At 45.4% G+C, this 24332-nt stretch overlaps 1 protein-coding gene across 4 annotated transcripts in view; it reads right to left on the bottom strand.

Annotated features, from left to right (window-relative positions):
* Window positions 1-5462: 5462 nt before the first annotated feature.
* The window catches only part of ulk1b (unc-51 like autophagy activating kinase 1), a 107254-nt gene continuing 88384 nt past the window's right edge, over window positions 5463-24332 (bottom strand). For 3 of the 4 annotated variants that reach the window (XM_041202831.1, XM_041202833.1, XM_041202834.1), the window contains 5 exons: window positions 23713-23894; window positions 18007-18125; window positions 11975-12132; window positions 10009-10144; window positions 5463-7275 (listed from right to left, as the gene is read on the bottom strand). In XM_041202831.1, coding sequence (XP_041058765.1) covers window positions 7220-7275; window positions 10009-10144; window positions 11975-12132; window positions 18007-18125; window positions 23713-23894 — 651 coding nt within the window. In that variant the 3' untranslated portion in view covers window positions 5463-7219. The remainder of the gene's footprint in view (window positions 7276-10008; window positions 10145-11974; window positions 12133-18006; window positions 18126-23712; window positions 23895-24332) is intronic. The other variant, XM_041202832.1, reaches the window with a different exon arrangement.

Below are 24332 nucleotides of genomic sequence, written 5' to 3'. Positions count from 1 at the left end.
TCTGCTGTCTCTTACCCGCTCTGACCTACAAGACCCCAGACCCACAGCAATGAGGTTGACTCTTTCCTGCCCCCTGAAATGATCTAGCAATCGGCTATCATCGTCCTTTCCTCAAAGGTAATTAGGGATGAGCAATAATTGCTGGCCTGACCAGTGATGCCCACATCTTGTGAATAAATTTAGAAAGATGCTGTGGGACGTGTTACGTTCAAGGTGTTATAGAAATGCAACTTATAGTTGTTGTTGTTGTAAACAGAGGGCCTCAGCAATGTCAAGTGTTTGAGCTGCTCCACTGAAGGCGACATATAACCATATATAATATCTGAAATAAAAACAGAATGCTGGAAAAACTCAGCAGATCTGGCAGCATCCGTGAAGGCAGAAGCAGAGTTAATGTTAATGTTTCGGAGTCCAATGACCTTTCACGTGTAACAATAGCTGAAGTACATCACTCAGTCTGGAAACCTCGGCACAACTGACAGCGTGCATGCTGCTGTAAGCTAAACCAGACGCTTTTCTGAAGCCTTGTTCATATGTGTGTCAGTGCCAAGGCATTAAATCTTTGTTCTGGCAAGTTTTAGAACCATGAAGACAAGCCATAAAACAAGCATAGCTTTAAATACAATTGACTATATCTCCCTAGGCATCCATTTACTGAATTATCGACAATGTCACCACGCAACTGTTGTCATGCGCTTATTTTTTAATTCACTTATGGGATGTGTGTATCGCTGGCTGGGCCCAGCATTTATTGCCCATCCGTAATTACCCTTGAGAAGGTGGTGGTGAGCTGTCTTCTTGAACATCAGCCGTCCATGTGGTGTAGGTACACCCACAGTGCTGTTAGGGAGGGAGTTCCAGGGTTTTGATCCAGTGAAGGAACGGCCGATATATTTCCAAGTCAGGACGGTGAGTGACCTGGAGGGGAACTTCCAGGTGGTGGTGTTCCCATCTATCTGCTGCCCTTGTCCTTCTAGGTGGCAGTGGTCGTGGGTTTGGAAGGTGCTCCATTAATACTGTACTCAGGTATTAACCTAAGAGTTCATGCTCAAATCACTGAAGTGGGAATTGAACTAACAACTGACTGATTCAGAGGCAACTGTGCTACTCACTGAGCAAATACTGACACCTGTTTGGGGGGGGGGGGAGGTGGGGTGGTGGAAAAAGCGTGTTGGTCTTGCAAAGAGCTGGCACATGCGCGATATGCCAAATGGTCTCCTCTTCTCCTGTAAAAGTGTCGTGAAGGTATAATTTTCAGAATATTTTTCTGGTTTATTGTGAAGTAGGTTTATAGCGGTAAGTATAGTTGGGTTAGTGTGTGATTTAATTACATTTGGAGTCAAGCAGACTGCAAGTTTAAATCATTGAAAGACGCTAGGTGCTTGACATGCTAATGAGTAAACATGGATGCTGGCTTAGCATGTAAGGTGTGAAGGGAATTTGCATTTTTAGATAAATGAAGGGATATTTGGATTTCAAAGGGATTTTAGTTTGTTACAACTAGCCAGATAAGCAAGGCTAAGGGATGTGTTTATTTTTCCCCAAAGGTTACTGGCAATATTGCACCATGGAAGTTTTTATATTGTGAGGAAGATACAGTTTCAAAGACACGTGGGACAATAGAATTTACATATTAAAAATAGAGAAATATATATATATTAAAAAAAAGGAGAATGAAAGGTTATGTGTCAGGAGGCGGCCATGTAAGATCTAATATGAGTGTGTGAAAAGCCTTAATGAAGCATTAGTCTGCTGTCTTACTAAATGGAAGCCGGAGAAAAGCCATTTGGAATTCCACAGTCCAGGGTATTGTGTAAACTTGCTGAGTTTGTTTTAAATCTAAAATCTGTCGTGGACAGTTGCCTTAAAGGGAGTGTAACTGGGAGTCAGGTTAATTAGGAAATTTAGGAGCTATTATAGTAATTGTGGTCTTATGTATGTTATTGAAATCTTTTATATTTTGTTAATAAATATTTAAATCTAATTTTTAAAATATCTAAAGGTCTTGGTGGACTTATTCTAAATTCAGTGTACACATCTCGTCATAAATAAAAATTACAAAGCCGTTGTGATAGCGCAACCAAATTTCCCTGGTGCACTTGGTCCACCCGGCACACATCATCTGCCACATCATAACAAAAAGTTTATGACTTTTTTCCCCCAATGCTGTCTGATCTGAAGATATATATCTTCCTGTAATACAGACTGGTCTGAAAGGTGCAGTCTGTACCCTGACGGCGCTGAATTGTGCTCCCTGATACCGGGCTCCTGCCAATTACATATACCAAGATTAATAGCGATTTAAAATTCTCCGCTCTTCTGGAAACTTGTAAATTGTTAAGGCAGCAAGGCTATCGATTTGGGGTTTACACAGGAAAACAGATACTGTAGTGTTTGATTCCTTCAAATGCCAGCACAAATCCCTGGGAAAAAAAAGATTGAAGAGTCAGCAAAGACGTGGGCCTGGCTATAAATGGACTATAAAATCCCAGACTCTGTTCTTAATTCACACACACCAGAGAAATAGCTTCTGATTGTCTAACCTATCGAACCCTTTTAACATTTTAAACCCCTCGATGAGATCACCCTTCAGTCTTTTACATTTCAGAGAATACAATCCAAGTTCACGCGACCTGCCATCGTAACTGAAGGCACTAATCCAATTCCATTCCCAGAACATTTACAAGCTAAAGAAGTGAACCATTACAAAAAGAAACATTCTGTCCAAATTAAAGTATCACCAGCAATTCCTTTGGCAATTGCTGTACTCAGATCAGCAGTGAGCTCAGTGGGGTGGATTTTGACTTTGTCACAGAGTCAAGGTGTGGCCCAGCACCAAGCTCATAACTTGGTCAAACCCCCACACACCAACACAATACCTAAAATGCTCTGGCCTTATGTAAGCCAATTATAATTTCATATTTAAAAAAAAATGTAAACTTAATTTTTAATATTTTATACTTCTGTAAGGATACAGTGGCATACAGTCTGGAGTGTTACATGTTGGGTCCCTGACCACAAACACTAAGCAAGATCCATCAAATGCAGAACGTACCCAGTAGTCCACCTTCAATGATGGCGGGGTACGAGCTGGTAATGAGCCCCACAGGATAACTAATTGATTAAAGATCAAATCAAGGTAATCAATGCATCAAGATACTCGTTACAAAGGACAGGTTGACACTTTTCACAGCTCTGGTTGCTTCACTTCCTGAATAAGCAGGAGGTATTCCAACAATTTCATCAACAGTTTAAAGCTGAACTTTATTTAAATCACGTAACATCCTCGTTAAAGCTAAGAGTTTGAGACATTGAATGCAATGCTTACATTGCCAGAAGGGACTTAGTACATTTTTCTGCGTTAAAGTTGTTGTAGAATCACACAACTTCTAATTATATAATCTAAGGGCAAAATGCTACAGATGCTGGAAATCTGAAAGAAACAGAAAATGCTGGAATTACTCACTGGCAGCATCTGTGGAGAGGGAAAGAGAGTTAACGTTCCAGGTCGTGACCTCTCATCTGAACTAACTCCCTTTAACATAGTAAAACACATAGTTGCTTGGTAGTACAGAACTTGATTATTGCTGAGAAAAGAGACATGTTGAAGCTTTTTGTCTTGCGCTCATCAGGACACTTGGCAAGAATATTAATATAAGGGGTGTTATGGCACAGCTGATGGTAAATGCTGAGTTGATCAAATCCCAAAGGGAAACTTGAAACAACTGCCACAACTTGTTTTGCAATTTGTATAAATTTTGAGATGCGTGCCTTGAATTCAGTAGTAATAAGACCACCAAGTCTTATAGGTTTTTACAAAACTAGATTAAACATTTATTAATAAGAGAAATGATTTTAAATACATATATAGATCTACAAATTACTACTATGATAACTTCTAAATCCTCTACTTAATCTGACTCCCAGTTACACTTTCTTTAAGGCAACAGTAAGACACGTAGATTTTAAAAAACCCAGGTAGGGTGACACACGATACTCTGAACCAGTTGAATTCAAAGTGAGTTTTCTTAACTTCAGTTCTTTGAAAACAGTAGCTTGAGGCATAGATACTGAAGGCTTTTCACACTTTCTAGATCTTAAAAATGCCTATCCTTACACACAGCCTTCACTCCTTTATACGTATTTTCCCCTTTGAATGCAAATACCCATTGTTTCACTATGTCTTTCGGTGTGCAGGCAGACATGCCAGAACATAAAAGGATGTGCGATGATGTCGGGAGTGTGTCCCGAAGTCATTGTGAACTCGCACAATATTTCGTTCGGCAGGCACACGCTGGAGTCGTCTGCGTGCCCGATGATAATAAAAAGGCCTATTAAGAACATTAACTAGGTAGTTGAGTTGAATTTTATGCTGCCCGTCCAACCTCATGGTTGGTGGGCAGGCGAAAGGACCAAGCAGCCTTTATGTTTTTTAAGAAACCTCATCCACGAGTGGGATGTGGTTTCCTAAAGCTAATACTAATTAAATAAAAACCTCCTTTTGAAAATAAAAACATGACCCATCTCATGTGACAGTCACATGAGATGGGACATGTTTCATTAAATTTTTATTGTCTTTAGTTATTTTTTTAAACAGCGCTTCAATCTCCTGAGGCAGCTCCCCAGGGAGATTGAAGTGCTCGTTCACGCGCATGTGCAAACTGCGCACTGGATCCAGTCTCCCTCCTCGCCACCCCCCCTTCCCCGCCCGCACAGGTTGCGCTTGCTACCACTCGCGATCCACAAAATCGCGGTGCGGAGCCGATCGGGGGCAGCAGTTGGCTCTGTGACCACACCTGCCTGCTGAGCCTGCCCGATAACTGGAAAATCCTGGCCACTGTTTCTAAACTTCACCTGGCTAGGTGACACATTTCAAAACAAGCTAATAAATGTCCTTTTACATCTCACATTCTAAACATCCCCCATGTTTACATCAAAGCCTTCAGACTAGCTGCCTTTAATCCAATGAGTCTCACACATACACATGCACGATACCACTATTATACAATAAATTCCAATAACATTATGAGAATTATTATATCTTCCTGACGAAGGGAAAACAACAATTTACACTGTATGTGAAGAGAGTGCTGATTAGTTGGCAGGTGGCGTTGTCATGGAGAATGCATCACTGATGGTGACTGACAGTTAACTGCCAAGCATTGTTTGACATTTAAACCAGGCAGGGACACGCCCTGACCAATCAGGGTCAAGCTTAGACATGTCTCTTTCCTCAGCAATTGTAAAACACCCCCAAACGTGCATACCCCAGGGATGTAATCAGACCCACTGATCCACATGAGGAGACGTGTGTCCAAATGCATAGACCAAAGATTGGTTTGAAGCAATTTGGACCAAGGATTGACACTGAACATTGGGAATACACACCCATACCAGTCACAATCAGCCAATACCATGATCTCAAAGCCCTCTTCAAAAGGCATGGGGAGCGGAGCAGCTAATCAGTTCCAACTGTTTTATTTAATTCTGGGTTTTTTGTACAATTCAAAGACAAAAAAAAAAGTTACAGCACTCACGGAAATAAAAACTGAAAAGAAAATGTTTCCAGCATTTTTAACATTGCAGAATAACAAAATACACTTTGAACAGTTCCAACCTGAATATATATGTCGAGGAGCTGAGTCCCAAGCTCCTGTGGAATCTGTCAAACAAAAAACTACACATCAACAGTAAAGAAATAACCAAGAAATGGTTGCCTTGGAAACAGTTGGTGCTTTGAGTACAGTAAATCACTCCAGTTTGCTTGTTTCTCACTGACTTCAAAGCAATAAATACTAACTGATAACATTTATCTTACACAGTTCAGGGTTAAGTCAAAACCTCTTGTAGCGAGTTTGGTGGCACTGATATCTTTGTTATACATACATATTCTCGTGTACACACAGTGGCTAATTTTCAAGTATTTATGCAAGATAGAGGGGAAAAAAAGAAATCATTGGTTGACAACCTGTAAATCATAAGTAGCCTTGAGTTTCCAAACGCTGGTACATTCAAGTGACAATCTGCTACAGCGTGGAATCACAGGCACTCGGCCATGTATGCACCATGCTGCGCACCTTACCATTCAAATTCTTGACCTAGTTCCTAACCTAGTTTGCCTCATTTATAAGGTGAAAAACAAAGCAAAGTACTCACGCACGCGCACTCATGCACACGCACGCATCACAGACGTGCACACTCAACTATATCACCACAAGGGAACAGAATAAAAAAAGTCCACAAGAAACAATCTACAGGTGCGATTGTCTGTTGCCACTGCTTTTGTGTGTGAAATGCTACTTGGAAATTGCTCCCACGCAGACTTTGACTGAGAAATGAGTAGGGCCCACACACACACACTCTCTTACCCCATACTGTACCAGCTACATGCCGAGATTCTCAGATAGTGCAACACAAAAACAACAAGATGGATGGCAGGTGGGGGTAGGTGCTAGGGAGGCAGGGCTGAGTGTCTCTTAGCTTTAGATTCCATCTTTCTTGATAACATTATTTGGGCCATCAAGCAGTTCAAGTTTTTAACCGACGCTAATATAAAGTGCACCTCTACCTTACAGGCTAGTGTGTGGGGGTTGTTTTTGTGTGTGTGTGTGTGTGTGTGTGTGTGTGTGTGTGTGTGTGTGTGTGTGTGTGTGTTTGTGTGTGTTTGTGTGTGTGCGTGTGTGTTTAACACTTCAGAAAAAAAGTGAGGAAAGTGCTTCAAGGCAGCATTCAATGAAAAACAAAATAATACCAAAAAGCTTTGTTGCTCTGAAAATGTCTCACTGACTTTCGTCAGTGCCAGTGCAAGTGTTTAAATCTCTTCAACTGAGATTTTCTGCTTGCTTTTTTCATCAGGCAACAGTGTCCCAGCTGAGTATTCTTCCTTTAAGCCCAAATACAACGTCAGAGAGGATCGCCGCTAAACCGTCTCCTGGTCAGTCAAGCGTCTTGTGGAGAACCGATGAAGAATCCTCTGAGTGACTTTGTTAGAAGAAATCTACATAGCAGACCAGAAACATCTGTAATTGCTGCAGTGGTTTCGCAGGGGAGGGACATTTCCACTTAAATGTCCCCCAACGAGTCACTCATTTTGCAGGTTGATATGCACAATAAAAGCCCAGCTTGTGTCCAATGGCAACTGGGATGGTTGCAATAGGGTATCCAGGTATCCTAGACACCGCAAGGCCCAAGACCTGGGAAGGTGTTCCAGCGTGTTGCATCATGCACACAGTCCTGGTTGCAACGCGGACAGTCTGCGTTCGATGCTCTGCTTACCTAGAAACAAGACAGGAAATTACACCCCTGTTAGTCGCAGGAGTGACAGACAACGGACAATAAGTTGGTACGCTGACTGTTGATGCCGACTGGCCGGTATTAATGACTCCCTGTTACAAGGGGACCCCAACACCAACCTGCGTTTGATATTCTACCACTGCTGTGACATGGAAATTCTGAAATATCTTTGGCCCCAGGAAACATGGACAAAAAAAAAATAGGGATTGTTGGACAAAAAAATAGACCAAGGGCTGCATCTTCTGGTCGGAGAGACCCCTGGCAGAGCCCGCTCACTGATGAGTAAAATGACGCGGAGGTGACTTCGGGCGTGCCTCCCGACACCACCACGTGTCACCTAGATTTTCAGAGCTGTCAACAGCCACTTGAGGCCTTTAAAGAAGTAATTAAGCCAATTAATGGACATGTCCGTCAAGAGCCCGGGCGGCCTTCAGAACAGACGTGAAACCTCATCCACGGGTGGGATGAGGTTTCACGAGGGATTTAAAATGTTTATAAAATGTTGAAATAGAAGAAATTGACATGTCCCAGTTCATGTCACGGTGTCACATGAGGGGACATGTCAGGAATTTTTTTTTACGCTTACAAAAATTTTACAACTTCCAGCGACCTCCCTGAGGCTACACTTAGCCTCAGGGGGATGAGTGTGCTCAACCGTGCTCCCAGCTCAGGGAACCTAAACACCACCCCCCTCCCACCCGCACAGGGAGCGCACAGTGCTTCCAAGAGGATGTCACTGGGCGGGCCAATTAAAATGGCGGTGTGCCCCCAATCGGGGGCGCCGATCGGGAACCCGCCCCCCCTCCTGCACATCCCTCCCCCCCACCCCCGATGCGGGGAAAATGTTGCCCCAAGGTTCCTTTCATTCACCTTTTCCCATCCTGGTACTCACATGACCCAATAATGATGGAATTATTGATTAATCACAATGATCGATCTCTATCAATAAGTCTACAATAGAACCAGACACGAGGTGAGGAGAACCCCAGAGGCGGAAGTGTAACTTTATCAGTCCATTTGTTCCCTACGCTGTAATTCAAGTTGGGGGGAGGGGTGGTTCAATTCCACTGACCACAGACACCCAGCGGTATCTCACTCCAATGCCCTTTAACCTGCAAGAGCAAGCGTTGGTGAGCTGCTTGATAGTGGAGGGTGTTATAGCCTATCTCGACGCTACTGACCATAGCCTATCTCGACGCTGCTGACCACACGCACTCAGCAGGAATCACTGGACAGTGCCCAGACCAAGGACTGAAGCAGAATGAAAGAACTTGCATTTCCATAGTACATTTCACAACCCCAGGACATCCCAGAGAGCTTTATAGTAAATGGGGTGTTTTTGAAGTGTAGTCACTGTTGTAATAAAGGATCAACTACAACCAATTTGTGCACAGCAGGATCCCACAAATAAGGCAATGTGATAATGACCAGATAATCTGATTTAGTGATCCTGGTTGAGGGATGAATTTTTGCCAGGACACTGGGAGAGTTTAGCCCACTCTTTTTGCCACAGGATTTATGTCCACCTGAAAGGGCAGACGTGACCTCAGTTTAGTGTCAAAACCAAAAGATGGCATCTCTGATGGTGCTGCACTCCCTCAGTACTGACCCTCTTGACAGTGCAGCACTCCCTCAGTACTGACTCTCCGACAGTGCGGCGGCACTCCCTCAGTACTGACCCTCTGACAGTGCGGCACTCCCTCAGTACTGACTCTCCGACAGTGCGGCGGCACTCCCTCAGTACTGACCCTCTGACAGTGCGGCACTGTCTCAGTACTGACCCTCTGACAGTGCGGCACTCCCTCAGTACTGACCCTCTGACAGTGCAGCACTCCCTCAGTCAGTGCGGCACTCCCTCAGTACTGACCCTCCGACAGTGCGGCACTCCCTCAGTACTGACCCTCCGACAGTGTGGCACTCCCCCAGCACTAACTCTCCGACAGTGTGGCACTCCCTCAGTACTGACCCTCCGACAGTGCGGCACTCCCTCAGTACTGACCCTCCGACAGTGCAGCACTCCCTCAGTACTGACCCTCCGACAGTGCAGCACTCCCCCAGCACTGACTCTCCGACAGTGCGGCACTCCCTCAGTACTGACCCTCCGACAGTGCGGCACTCCCTCAGTACTGACCCTCCGACAGTGCGGCACTCCCTCAGTACTGACCCTCCGACAGTGCGGCACTCCCTCAGTACTGACCCTCCGACAGTGCGGCACTCCCTCAGTACTGACCCTCTGAAGGGCGGCACTGGTTTATTTACTTTACAGCAGCATTACCTTTGAGGTGATGCGCTAAGAGATCTACAAGATAATGAAGCGGCTGGATAGCCTGCCCATTGAGAGATTCTGTAACAGGCTGGGGAGGAGCAGGTGACATTGAAATGATGTACAAGGGGGAATATCATTCCAGTGTGTGAACCAGCTGAACTCTCTCCCCATCAAACCTGTACATTTCTCAGCACATTTATAAGCAGGAGGCTCAGAGAGGCAAAGCCTGAATGTTTGGATAATGAGACTGTCACTGATTGCAGTTAAAATGCCTCTGATAAAGCCAGCTCAAAAACCAGCTAAATCAATGCAGATAAAATAATCCCATCGGTAAAGTTATGTCACGCAGAGCTATGTTTTGTTATGGCTTTCAAAATTACACTGGAGCTTGTTAAGTAGTAGAAAGAGTGTGTACACTGAGTACGACTGGCTGAATAAAAGTTTCTTACACTTGCTGATGTTGTCCACATCTTCCTGCTCAGTGATTATCTGTGAGAGACCCTCCATTAGCAGCAGTGCCTTGTGGTACCGCTGAATACAATCCTCTCCCTGCTGAAACATCTCATCCAGCGCTGTGGTCTGCACCTAAAATCAGACAAAAACACGGTGATCATTCTCCATTCTGTACTGGGTTTCAGGCACCTGTCATTTGACAGATGAACAGGTGAGGGCTCATGGTCTTTCAACAAATGGCCCTTTAACCTGTTTTGAGACCAAAAAAGTGAGAGAAACATTTGGCAAAATTCTTCTGCTCTCCCTCACAGAGGTTTGGAATGAGAGAGAATTTCAGCACCAGGAACATACCATTCAGCCCATCAAATCCATACAGATATCCTTCTCCACAAGACTCCCTGTCTATGCTCACTCCACACTCCCTTTAATATTCCTCTTTCTCCAGCAACATTTTTTTATGCACACTAGCTTGCAGAGATTTTTGTGTATGGACATCTAAACCTCTCTGCTCTTCCACAGCTCCCAGTCTCTCATCATTAAGGAAATATTTCAATCTATCTTTCAGGGGTTCAAGGTTCAACCTCTAACTTCCCAGAGTTCATCCCCAGCTGCCACTCACTTAATCTGCCCTTATCTCTTTGTAACCTGTTGCTTCCATCCTCACAATTTCCTATTCCTCTGAATGCAGTGTCCAAATTGGGGATAGAGTGGGAAAGTAGAATTGAGATAGAAGGCCCAGCTATGAATGGTGCAGCAGTCATGAGGGGTTGAATGGCCTACTCCTATTGTTCTTGTATATAAATCTCTATTCCTCCATCCAAGTCCAACGCTTATTTGGACTGTAACAAGCTGGGGCACCAGTATAGATACCTGGGTGCATCACCCATCCCATCCCACCAATCAGAGTTAGCTCCTTTTATCCCAATACTCTGTCTCCTACCTCTCAAACCAATTATCAATTCATCTCACAAGCTTACTTCCAGCTGCCGGCACTTTCACATTTGCCAACACAGCTTCTGGAAGCCCTTATAGACAATACCTGTAGGCACTCTGCTAGTGACGCTCTCGATATTCAACCAGGTTAGACAAACATGACACACCCTTGACAAACCCATCCTGACACAACTGATTAATTCAGAAAAGTCCACCCGCTCAATCACTCTGACCCTAATGGCCAAATCTAGCAGTTCCCTCACAACCAACAGCATAGGATACCAGCGTTCTGTCTTCCTTCTAAACTAATGGAGTCATTTTATTACCAAACAGCACAATCCCTGAACCAAGGGAGCTTTGAGAAATTATGACAAAGACAGCTGACATTTTCCCACTTATTCCTTTCATAATCTTGTGGCAAAAACGATCACTGGAAACTCGTCTATCACACGTCTCATTACTTTCTCCATTACCATTTTGTACTTACGTTAAAGCCATTAAAATCCCCCTCCCCTTTGTATCATGGATATTTTAGCCTCTTTCTGTATTGTGAAAAGGGATATGAAGTATTCAATTGACAAACCTGCCATTTGCTGATGGTCAGTTACAATTCCATCTGCATCTGTCTTTGATTGGTCCACGTTCCCCTTTAACCTCTCTTGATATATTTATAAAAACTCCTCCAGTCATTTTAATACCTCTGGAACTTTATTTTCCAATTTCCTTCATGCACCACTCATCTCCGGGCTGTGAGTGAGAGGTTAGGGGCAAGAAGAGGGGCACAGCGCCAGCAGGAAAGGCAGGGTTGACCACTCCCGCTTCCTACGGCAATCGGCCCACTCTTCCTGTACCTCGTCCTGCTCCTTCAGCCTCTCTGCCACATCCAGCCTTCCCTCAACACCTCCCTCCTCCTCCTCCTTCCTGTCCACCAGTTGGTGAAAGGTCTCCAAGGCATCCCTCGGTTTAGAAGGAGCTCTGAAGAAGCGGAAACTGTTGTTACTGATGAGTAGCAGGCACAGGTACTTTTACCATTTGCACAGTATGACTGTAGATGAGTTTCTCGGCAGTGATGCTGTTTATTCTGTCCATGAGCCGCTGCTTATCCACAAAGAAACGCTGTAGCCTGACGGTCAGACAGCGGCAGTGAGACACGCAGGACTTGTAGTGTTCGTTCAGCTTCTTCACCACTGCGGAGACACAAAGCAGCAACTTCCTTATTTAAAGCTCAAATTTTCATTTTATCCTAGGACTGTCTGTCTATTATTAAGATAATATTCCATTTCTCCTGGATGGCAATTGTGAAAAGTAAGACTTGCATTTATGGAGAACCCATCGTGGCTTCTCAAAGTATTTTAAAGCCAACGAAATACTTTTGAAGTGTGGTCACTGTTGAACGGTTGGAAACATAACAATTGATTTTCGCACAGCAAGCAGCCACTAACAGCAGTGAGATAAATGACCAAATCAGTTACTTTAATGATGCTGGTTGAGGGATATATATTGGCTTTGAAGACGGGGTTCCTCTTCTAATAGTGTCTAATGGGAGATTTTACATCCACCCCTTCGTTTAATGTATTCATCGAAAGATGGCACCTCCGAAAGTGCTGTCCTCCTTCATAGGCACTGGAGTGTCACCCTGGATATTCTGCTCAAGACTCTAGGGTGGAAGCTGAACCCACAACCTTCAGATTTAAGGGTGATGGACTGTGCGCTACACACTGAGAGAGCATGAACCCTACCCACCGAAAGAGGGTGTGTGCTGACCTCTGAGAGAGCATGCGCTACCCACCGAGAGACCATGTGCGCTACCCACCGAGAGAACGTGCGCACTTCCCACCGAGAGAGCACTTGCGCTTCCCACCGAGATAGGGTGCACACGCTACCCGAGTGCACGCACGCGCTTCCCACCTGGAGAGCGTACGCACTACCCGAGAGAGTGCGCGCTACCCACCGAGAGAGTGCGCGCTACCCACCGAGAGAGTGCGCGCTACCCACCGAGAGAGTGCGCGCTACCCACCGAGAGAGTGCGCGCTACCCACCGAGAGAGTGCGCGCTACCCACCGAGAGAGTGCGCGCTACCCACCGAGAGAGTGCGCGCTACCCACCGAGAAGGCGTACGCGCTACCCACCGACAGAGTGTGTGCTACCCACCGACAGAGTGTGTGCTACCCACCGACAGAGACTGCGCGTTTCCCACCGACAGAGAGTGCGCGTTTCCCACCGACAGAGAGTGCGCGTTTCCCACCAAGAGAGTGCGCGTTTCCCACCAAGAGAGTGCGCGTTTCCCACCAAGAGAGTGCGCGTTTCCCACCAAGAGAGTGCGCGTTTCCCACCAAGAGAGTGCGCGCTACCCACCAAGAGAGTGCGCGCTACCCACCAAGAGAGTGCGCGCTACCCACCGAGTGTGCACTACCCACCGAGAAAGTGTGTGCGCTACCCACTGAGAGTGTGCACTACCTACCGAAAGAGCATGTACTATACATCAAGAGAGCGTGTGCACTCCCCACTGAGAGAGCGTGTACGCTTCCCACTGAGCCAAAACTGACACTTCAAAAGTAACTTCCATAACTATGAAGCAACTGGGAATATCCTGAGTTCCTGAAAGGCGCTCTACAAATGCAAGTCTTTTCTTTGTAAGTGAGAGACCATGACGTGTGCAAGTTTCTCTGGTGAATAGAAAGGAAAGGATGGCAGTCAAAATCCCGGAGCTCCCTCCCTAACAGCGCTGTGGGTGTACCTACACCACATGGACAAAATCCTGGAACTCCCTCCCTAACAGCACTGTGGGTGTACCTACACCACATGGACAAAATCCCGGAACTCCCTCCCTAACAGCGCTGTGGGTGTACCTACACCACATGGACAAAATCCCGGAACTCCCTCCCTAACAGCACTGTGGGTGTACCTACACCACATGGACAAAATCCCGGAACTCCCTCCCTAACAGCACTGCGGGTGTACCTACACCACATGGACAAAATCCTGGAACTCCCTCCCTAACAGCACTGTGGGTGTACCTACACCGCATGGACAAAATCCTGGAACTCCCTCCCTAACAGCACTGTGGGTGTACCTACACCACATGGACAAAATCCTGGAACTCCCTCCCTAACAGCACTGTGGGTGTACCTACAGCACAGGGACTGCAGCGGCTCAAGAAGACAGCTCACCACCACCTTCTCAAGGGCAACTAGGGATGCGCAATAAATGCTGGCCCAGCCAGAAAAGCCCACATCCTTAAAATGAATTTTTAAAAATTTGGAATGTATATTGATGTAGAGAAGGTTAAGAGGAGATTTGATTGACATGTTCAATATTATGAAGGGCCTTGATGGAGTAAAAAGGGAGAATCTGTTTCCACAGGTAGGAGGGTTGGACACAGGTTTAAGGTAATTGGCAAAGAACCAGAGAGGAGATGAGCAGACTTTTGTTTTACACGGCCGGTTGTTGAGATCTAGCATGTGCTGTCCAAAAGGGCAGTGGTTCAGATTGAATAATAACTTTCTAAAAGAGAATTGGATAAATACTTTGATGGAAAAAAAATCTGCAGGGCTATGGAGAAAGGGCAGGTGGAGTGGGTCTAATCGGATAGCTCTTTCAAAGAGTTGGCACAGGCATGATGGATGAAGTTTGTTCGATATTGCAGGTGAATCCAATACCGACAGAATTATACAGCCTCTGGTTGAGGTGCTGCAGTGTTACCTGGGGAGATCCACACTGAAGCTGTGTACACCTGATTCTTGGGCACATGCAAGGAGAAGGGGGGCTGAGGTGGTTTCCTCGTGGTGTTGATCATTGGAAAGCTTTCTCCGAGGTGCACTGCGCACCCCCCCTACCCCCCTCCCCCCCTCAGGGACATAGAATAACAGAATGACTACATACAGAGGGTGGCCTTTCAGCCCATCATGTCAGTGCCAGCTCTCTTGCAAGAGCAATTATCAGACTGTCACTCCCATACCTTTCCCCGCAGCGCTGCACATTTTCTTTGAAAGCCACAACTGAATCTGCCTCCACACCCCCCCCACCTCCCCCACCCCACAGCAGCGCATTCCACATCTTAACCACATACTGCATAGTGTAGCCACACATGGGAGCCAAGGGCGGCTGTAATCTCCAGATGGGGCATTAGTAGGCAACTCAATGTAAAGTCTTGCAGTTTTCTCTTATTTTTACGGAGCATACATACTTTTGAGTTGATAGTACTTGTCGTGAAAAGGAGTATTTGTCGTGAAAAAGAACATCTCATGGAAATTTAGTGGGGGTTGGAGGAGTTGGTCGGCCCTTCACAGAATGGCAGCTGGGAGGTGCAAAGTCAAGGCAACAAAACACCAGCACTATAGGGAAGGTGTAGTTGCAGCGTGACTGTTTACATACGCAATCTCCTTTAAAAAATGTGTACACGGGAATTTGTAACAGACTGTGAACAGACAGAGTGCGCAGTAACTTATTCTGCTGCTAAAATGTCATTGTGTCTCTTTTTAAGACCTCAAAGTCAAATTGTTCTTCTAATTAATTGAGGTCAACTAGAGTCCAATTGCATTTTAGGCTGTAGGACAGAATCAGGAAATAGTTGGCTATTTTTTTGTTCATTTGTTCAATATTGTAGGTATTCTGACTCCAGCACCATAGAATCATACAGCACTGAAGGAGGTCATTCATCCATCATGCCTGTGCCAACTCTTTGAAAGAGCTATCCGATTAGACCGACTCCACCTGCCCTTTCTCCATAGCCCTGCAGATTTTTTCCATCAAAGTATTTATCCAATTCTCTTTTAGAAAGCTATTATTCAATCTGAACCACTGCCCTTTTGGACAGCACATGCTAGATCTCAACAACTGGCCGTGTAAAACAAAAGTCTGCTCATTTTCTCTCTGGTTCTTTGCCAATTACCTTAAACCTGTGTCCAACCCTCCTACCTGTGGAAACAGATTCTCCCTATTTACCCTGTCAAGGCCCTTCATAATATTGAACATGTCAATAAAATCTCCTCTTAACCTTCTCTGCATCAATATACATTCCAAATTTTTTAAAAATTCATTTACAGGACTTCGACAGTACCTTCCAAACCTGTGATTGCTACCACCTAGAAGGACAAGGGCAGCAGACACATGGGAACACCACCACCTGTAAGTTCCCCTCCAAATCACTCACCATCCTGACTTGGAAATATATCGCTGTTCCTTCACTGTCACTGGGTCAAAATCCTGGAACTCCCTCCCTAACAGCACTGTGGGTGTACCTACACCACATGGACTGCAGCGATTCAAGAAGGCAGCTCACCACCACCTTCTCAAGGGGCAATTAGGGATGGGCAATAAATGCTGGCCTTGCGAATGGTGCCCACATCCTGGGAGCGAATATTTAAAAAAAGCAGGTAGATTCCAATTGGTGCTTTGCTCATTTGTTGAGGTGGATTGAAAGTGATTGTGAACAGGGTTTGTGACAGGGGTATATGTAACTTGTCACAAATGCTTTCACTCCACACAGGCTCTCCATATTCACACAGCATTATGACAATATGGGAAAAGGCTAGCGAATGTTCAGCAGCTCACAGATTACAATTACAGATGAAAGTGGCATCTTGGCATCAGAGCAGAGACCCTTTGTTAAAAGCAAAAGCTACTCAACTGAGTGAGAAGCAGGAGTCAGTTTTGTGGTCAGTTCTCTAAAGGAGCTGTCACTAAACTCTGCCTGATGACTGGGCCATATTGCTTGTCCATTGACCGTGTGTTCTAGTAACTGGTGGCAATGTAACTGAGATCTGTATGGATTTTGTGACAAGCCTTCTACAGAAAAACAGAGATCAAACCCATCCTGTCTCAGACTATCTTCAAAAACAAAACATAACGAGGCAACTGGGGAAGAGTTGGGTGGGGGAACTAATTGGAAAACTCTTTCAAAGAGCCAGTACAGGCATGATGAGCCGAATGACCTGCTTCTGTGCTGTTTGATTTCATTACTCACTGATTCTTGGCCGGACATGGTGAGACCATATGGTTATACGATGGCTGGGTGTCCAATTTTAATGCTGACTAAATGTATTCTGCAAAAGCAAAAAACTGCGGATGCTGGAAATCCAAAACAAAAACAAAAGTACCTGGAAAAACTCAGCTGGTCTGGCAGCATCTGCGGAGAGGAACACAGTTAACGTTTCGAGTTCGAATGACCTTTCAGCAGAACTAAGTAAAAATAGAAGAGAGGTGAAATATAAGCTGGTTTGGGAGGGCGGGGGGGTGACAAGAAGAGCTGTTCGCATGCCCACATGTCCGTCCTTGGCCTGCTGCAATGTTCCAGTGAAGCTCAACGCAAACTGGAGGAACAGCACCTCATCTTCCGACTAGGCACTTTACAGCCTTCCGGACTGAATATTGAGTTCAACAACTTTAGATCATGAACTCTCCTCCATCCCCACCCCCTTTCCAATTTTCTCCCTCCTTTTTGTTTTTTCCAATAATTTATATAGATTTTTCTTTTCCCACCTACTTCCATTATTTTTAAATGTATTTCCATCTATTGTTTTATCTCTACCTTTTAGCCTCTTTCGATCCCTTCACCCCACCCCACCCCACCCCCACTAGGGCTATCTGTACCTGCTCGTCCTGCTTTCTACCCTTAATGAGCACATTCCTTAGATAATATCACCACCTTCAACACCTCTTTGTCCTTTTGTCTATGACATCTTTTGGTTATCTCCACCTATCACTGGCCCTCTATCCAGCTCTTGTCCCACCCCCCTTAAACCAGCTTATATTTCACCCCTTTTCTATTTTTACTTAGTTCTGTTGAAGGGTCATTCGGACTAAAACGTTAACTGTGTTCCTCTCCGCAGATGCTGCCAGACCTGCTGAGTTTTTCCAGGTATTTTTGTTTTTGAAATGTATTCCGTACCCTTTCCCAAACCAGCATTATCCAAAATAGCAGCAAGTGTATTATTGGAAATACCAAGGCAGTTTTGTCATTCTGAGTTCCACTTGAGCTATCCTGAACCAAACACATTTCAGAACACTTGACAAGCTTCGTACATGAGTAATAGGATTAAACACAGGCAACATCAGCTAACCTTGTTTGACAGTCGATGATGGGCACAGTTTTCCTGCCTTGATCTGGTTCTTGCTCATGTGCAAGGTCGATGACAGAAGCTCTGCAACCTTCATGTAGAGAACCAGCTGCTCTGCGTAGCTGCAATAATAAAAAAAAACAGGAGCATTATAGTCAGGAAAAGATAGCGCACGCGTCTGTGTGAGAGACCGTGTCTCTGTGTGTGTGAGAGAGTGTGTGTGTGTGTGTGTGTGTGTGTGTGTGTGTGTGTGTGAGTCTGTGTGTGTGTGAGAGTCTGTGTGTGTGTGTGTGTGAGAGAGTCTGTGTGTGTGTGAGAGAGTGTCTGTGTGTGTGTGTGAGAGTGTGTGTGTGTGTGTGTGAGAGTGTGTGTGTGTGTGTGTGAGAGTCTGTGTGTGTGTGTGTGAGAGTCTGTGTGTGTGTGTGAGTGTCTGTGTGTGTGTGTGTGTGAGTGTCTGTGTGTGTGTGTGAGAGAGTGTCTGTGTGTGTGTGTGTGTGAGAGAGTGTCTGTGTGTGTGTGTGTGAGAGTCTGTGTGTGTGAGAGAGTGTGTGTGAGAAAGAGTCCGTGTGTGTGTGTGTGTGTGTGTGTGTGTGTGTGTGAGAGTCCGTGTGTGTGTGTGTGTGTGTGCGTGTGTGTGAGAGAGTCCGTGTGTGTGTGTGTGTGTGTGTGTGTGTGTGAGAGAGAGTGTGTGTGAGAGTCCGTGTGTGTGTGTGTGAGAGAGTCCGTGTGTGTGTGTGTGAGAGAGTCCGTGTGTGTGTGTGTGAGAGAGTCCGTGTGTGTGTGTGTGTGTGTGTGTGAGAGTCCGTGTGTGTGTGTGTGTGTGTGTGCGTGTGTGTGTGCGTGTGTGAGAGAGAGAGAGTCCGTGTGTGTGTGTGTATATCGGTGCGAGTGTGTGTCTGTGAGAGTGGGTGGGATTTTCTGCCCACCATGGTGTGACCCACTGGACCAGATGCAGCTGGTCAGCCAAAACGGTCCATTGACTTTCAGCGGGACCGTGAAATCCCAGACTGTGTGTGTGTGTGTGTGTGTGTGTTGAGAGATCATGTGTGCGCGAGTGTGTGCAAGTGAGAGAGAGAGAGAGAGAGAGAGAGTGTGTTGTGTGTGTGTACGCACATGTGTCTGTGTAAAACTTTGTGCATCTTTGCGTGTTTGTGCGTATATTTGTCTGTGCAAGCATGTGAGTAGGGAAAGTGTGTGTTTGGTCTCTGGGTCAGAAGTTTGTGGGTTCAAGTCTCACTTCAGTGTCTTGATTGCATAATCCCGGCTGACACTCCTAGTGCAGTACTGAGAGAAAGCTGCACTACTGAGAGAATGCTGCACTACTGAGAGAAAGCTGCACTACTGAGAGAAAGCTGCACTACTGAGAGAATGCTGCACTACTGAGAGAATGCTGCAGTACTTAGAGAAAGCTGCACTACCGAGAGAATGCTGCACTACCGAGAGAATGCTGCACTACCGAGAGAAAGCTGCACTACCGAGAGAATGCTGCACTACTGAGAGAAAACTGTAGTCATGTGAGAATACTGCACTTTTGGAAGTGATGCATTTCATATGAGGTGTTAAACTGAGGCCCGTGGCAATGTGACAAGGGGAAGGGCTACATAGAATCAGAAAGGATGGGAGACAGAAAATTCATGAGTGGCTCTGAAAGACAGAGGAAGCAAAGGTTAGAAGGTTTACAGCACAGGAATTTGGCAGCATTAAAATGTATATAATTAAATGCAAGGACAAAGCCAATCGGCAGAGGGCACAAATAGACACATGGCAGCACAATACCATCACTATAACAGAAACGTGGCTGAAAGAGAGGCAAAAGTAGCAGCTGAACATCCCTGAATATAGAGATTTCAGGCAGGATTGGGAGGGGGATAAAAAGGTGGGGGTGTAGCACTGTTGGTTAAAGAATCAATTGCAGCTGTGATTAACACTAAATCAAGCATCAAATGAGGCCTTTTGGGTTGAGCTCAGAAATAGAGAAGTGGCAGCCACACTGCTAGGAGTGTGCTACAGACCCCCAGACAGTGGAAGGGGGTGAGAAGAGCAAATATGTTGATCGATTTCTGAGTGTAAAAACAAATGGACAGTAATCGTTGGGGACGTCAGCTACCCTAATATCAACTGGGATAGGAACAGTGTGAAGGGCACAGAGGGTACATAATTCTTGAACTGCATTCAAGGGAGCTTTTTTAGCCAGCGCGTGACAAACCCCGGAGAGGGGGCATAATTCTAGGTTTAGTCTTAGCAAATGGAGCTGGGCAAGTGGATGAAGCAGCAGTGCGGAACCATTTTGGCCATAGTGACCATAATACAGTTTGATTTAGCATCATTATGGAAAAGGATAAAGATAGAACAGGAGTAAACATTCTAAATTGGGGGGAAGACAAATTTTACGAAGCTGGGAGGTGACATGGTGAAAGTGGGCTGGTTCCAGCTCTTTGAAGGGAAGTCGGTGACCGGCCAGTGGGGGGTATTCAAAGGCGAGATTCTATGGTTACAGAGTGGACATGTCCCCACAAAGATTAAGGGCGGTACTGCCAAATCTAGAGCCCCTGGTTATCCAGAAGCATTCAGGGTAAGATAAAGCAGAAAAAGAAAGCTTATGACAGTCACGATTAGCTTAATACTGTAGAAAGCCTATAGGAGTATAGAAAGTACAGGGGTGAAGTTAAAAATAAATCAGGAAAGCAAAGAGAGGATATGGAAAAACGTTGACAGATAAAATCAAGGAAAACCCAAAGACGTTTTACCGGTGCATTAAGAGCGAGAGGATTATTGAGGAAAGTGGAGGCCTATCAGAGATGTACGTGGTAACTTGTGGGCTGATGCAGATGATGTGGGCAGGGTTCTCAATGAGCACTTTGTCTCTGTCTTCACTAAGGAGAGGGATGATGCAGACATTCTAGTTAAAGAAGGGGAGTGTGAAATATTAGATACAATAAGCATAGTGAGAGAGGAAGTACTGGAGGGACTGGCACCTTTGAAGGTGGATAAATCACCAGGGCCGGATGGATTGTATCCCAGGTTGTTGAAGGAAGCCAGGGAGGAAATAGTGGAAGCTCCGAGGATCATTTTCCAATCCTCACCAGATACAGGCGAGGTCCCAGAGGATTGGAGGTCTGCGAACGTTGTACCATTGTTTAAAAAGGGTATGAGGGATAGGCCAGAAAATTATAGGCCGCTCGGTGGACAAATTATTAGAATCAATTCTGAGAGATAGGGTAAACGGTCACTTAGAAAGGCACAGATTAATCAGGGATAGTCAGCATGGTTTTGCTAAGGGAAAATCATGTTTTACTAACTTTATAGAATTTTTTGAGGAAGAATCGAGGACGATTGTTGAAGGTAAGGTAGCGGACGTGGAGGTGGTGGTGTAGTGGCCTCGTCACTAGACTAATAATCCACAGACCTGGGGTAACACTCTGGCAGATGGTGAAATTTGAATTCAGTTTAAAAAAAAGCCTGGAATTAAAATTCTAATCATAACTGTGAAACCAATGTCAACTGTCACAAAAACTCATCTGGTTCATTCTTGCCTTTTAGAGATTGTGGTTGACTCTTAAATGCCCTCTGAAATGGCCTAGCAAGCCACTCAGTTCCCAAGGGTAATTAGGGATGGGCAATAAATGCTGGCCTAGCCAGTGATGCCCACATCTCATCTAAGAGTTAAATGGATTTCAACAAGGCATTTGACAAGGTCCCACCTGGCAGGGAGAGGCCTTGGAGTACACGGCAGACTGGTCAGAAAAGTAAAAGCCCATGGGACACAGAGGAATTTGGTGAGTTGGAGCCAAAATTGGCTCAGCGACAGGAAACAAAGAGTCGATGGATGTTTTTGCAAACGGAAAACGGTTTCCAGTGGTGTTCCACAGATCTCAATGTTGGGGCCTTTGCTGTTTGTTTGTATATATTAATGATTTAGACTTTATTGTGGGAGGCGTGATTGGGAAATTTGCAGATGGCACAACAATTGGCCGTGTAGTTGATAGTGAAGAGGATAGCTGTCAGCTCCAGAAGGATAGCAACGGCCTGGTTGAGTGGGCGGAAAGTGGCAAATGGAATTCAATCCGGAAAAGTGTGAGGTAATGCATTTTGGGAGGGCAAACAAAGCAAGGGAATACTCAATAAATGGGACGATATTGGGAGGGGTAGATGAAGGGAAGAGGTCTTGGAGTGCATGTCCACAGGTCCCTGAAAGTTGCAGGGCAGGTGAAAAAGAAAGCATATGGAATGCTTCCTTTATTGGAAGAGGTGTAGAATACAAAAGCAGGGATGTAATGATGGAACTGTTTAAAATGCTGGTTAAGCCACAGCTGGGATTTTGTGTAGAGTTCTGGTCGCCACATTACAGGAAAGACATAATTGCTCTGGGGAGAGTACAGAGGAGACTTACAAGCATGTTGCCTGGGCTTGAAAATTGCAGCTATGAGGAAAGATTGAACAGGCTGGGGTTGTTTTCCTTAGAACAGAGGAGGCTGAGGGGTGACCTGACTGAGGTGTACAAAATGATGAGGGGCCTAGAGAAGGTAGCAGGAAAGACCTGTTCCCTCTAGCAGAGAGGTCAATTACCAGGGGGCATAGATTTAGCTGATTGGCCGAAGGATTAAAGGGGATATTAGGACAAACGTTTTCACCCAGAGGGTGGTGGGTGTCTGAAATTCACTGCCCAATTTTTGGTGACTGAGGCAGAAACCCTCAACTCATTTAAAACGTACTTGTATCTACATCTGAAGTGCTGTAACCTGCAAGGCTATGGACTGGTGCTGGAAGGTGGGAATAGAATGGGCAGCTAGTTTTTTTCAGCTGGTACAGACACCATAGGCTGAATGGCTTCTTTCTGCGCCATAACTTTTCTATGGTTCTGTATCCCTCAAGTCTGTCTTGCCATTCAAGGTAAAAGGATGTGACACATTGACCCATGGCTGACTGAAGACAGATCAGTGTTAGACCATGCCTAATCTGTATCTCAAAACCATTTACTCACCTGGGTTCTGTAACCCAGACTTAACAAAAAAGTTTACCTTCAGTTTAAACTTTTCAGTTGACCCCCGCCCTCCAGCCTCAACAGCGCTTTTGGAGAAATTACATAGTTCCACTATCCTGTGTGAAGAAGTGACAGAGAGTGGGGCTAACTTGCCTGTACGTTCTGTTCCCATTGGTGGAGCAGAGGGAGTTAGTACAAGAGGGACTGTGGGGACTGCGTGCGCTGAGTGTCAGCCTAATGCCCAAGTTCTTGGATTGGGGCTCGAACCTCCAACTTTCTGATTCAACAACTACAATAACTTGAATTTGTGTATCACCTTTAACGTGGTAAAACGTCTCAAGGTGTTCCACAGGAGCATAATCAGAAAAAAAGTTAACACTGAGAACCATAAGGGGATATTAGGACAGGGGACAGGAGGCTTGGTCAGTGAGATGGGTTTTAAGGAGTGTCTTAAAGGAGGAGAGAGGGGCGGAGTCATTTCGAGAGCTCAGGGCCGGAAGGAACATCCGCCAATAATGGAGCAATTAAACTAAGTGATGTACAGGAGGCCAGAATTAGTTGAGAACAGATATCTTGGAGGGTTTTGAGGCTGACAGCAAATACAGAGATAGAGAGGGGTGAGGCCATGGATGAACTTGAAAACAAGGATGTGACACATTGACCTATGGCTGACTGAGGGCAGAGCAGTGAATAAGCTTGACTTGTGTTTTCCCTTCCACGTGCCTCACCTCCACTCCTTGCTGAGCAGACTAATCTGATCGACCACCACACTCTCCTGCAACTGGCATGCGGAGGTCACCGAGCTGCACACCATTTCAAAGGGGTTGCCTTTGGCTGAGGCAATCTCCATCACACAGTGGACAAAGACCAGGGTGAAACGCAGGTTCTTCAGGATCTCTGTGTGCTCCTGCTGTGAAAGGCACAGACATGGGTGTGAATCCCATAACTGATGGACACTGAACCCATCGAACTGACACATTACTCATGCAGACGACAATGCACCAGTCTTAAACAATTAAAAATAAATCTTTTGGCAGTTAACAAATGTGCAAGTTGCGAAAGACATTCGACACTCAAAAGGATTAATCTCCATTTCGCTGAGTTCAGTTGTACCCAATCTCATGATCATTCAGAACTTGAATATTGTTGAAAAGAGAGACATGTTGCTGAAACTTTTCATCTTCTGCTCATCAGGACAAATGCAAGAATGTCAAATTTTTAAACAATCACAACAACTTACACAACAGGAGAAAAGGGTGCTGATTGTTATCTCCCCAGCACATCCGCCACACCCTTCCTAACCCAATATCATCATTGTCAAGGTTCAGGTGTAAACCTTGGCTCAGTG

This window comes from Carcharodon carcharias, chromosome 13 (genome assembly GCF_017639515.1).
Source record: "Carcharodon carcharias isolate sCarCar2 chromosome 13, sCarCar2.pri, whole genome shotgun sequence".
Classification (NCBI taxonomy): domain Eukaryota; kingdom Metazoa; phylum Chordata; class Chondrichthyes; order Lamniformes; family Lamnidae; genus Carcharodon; species Carcharodon carcharias.
This window is presented reverse-complemented; position numbering and strand designations above follow the sequence as displayed.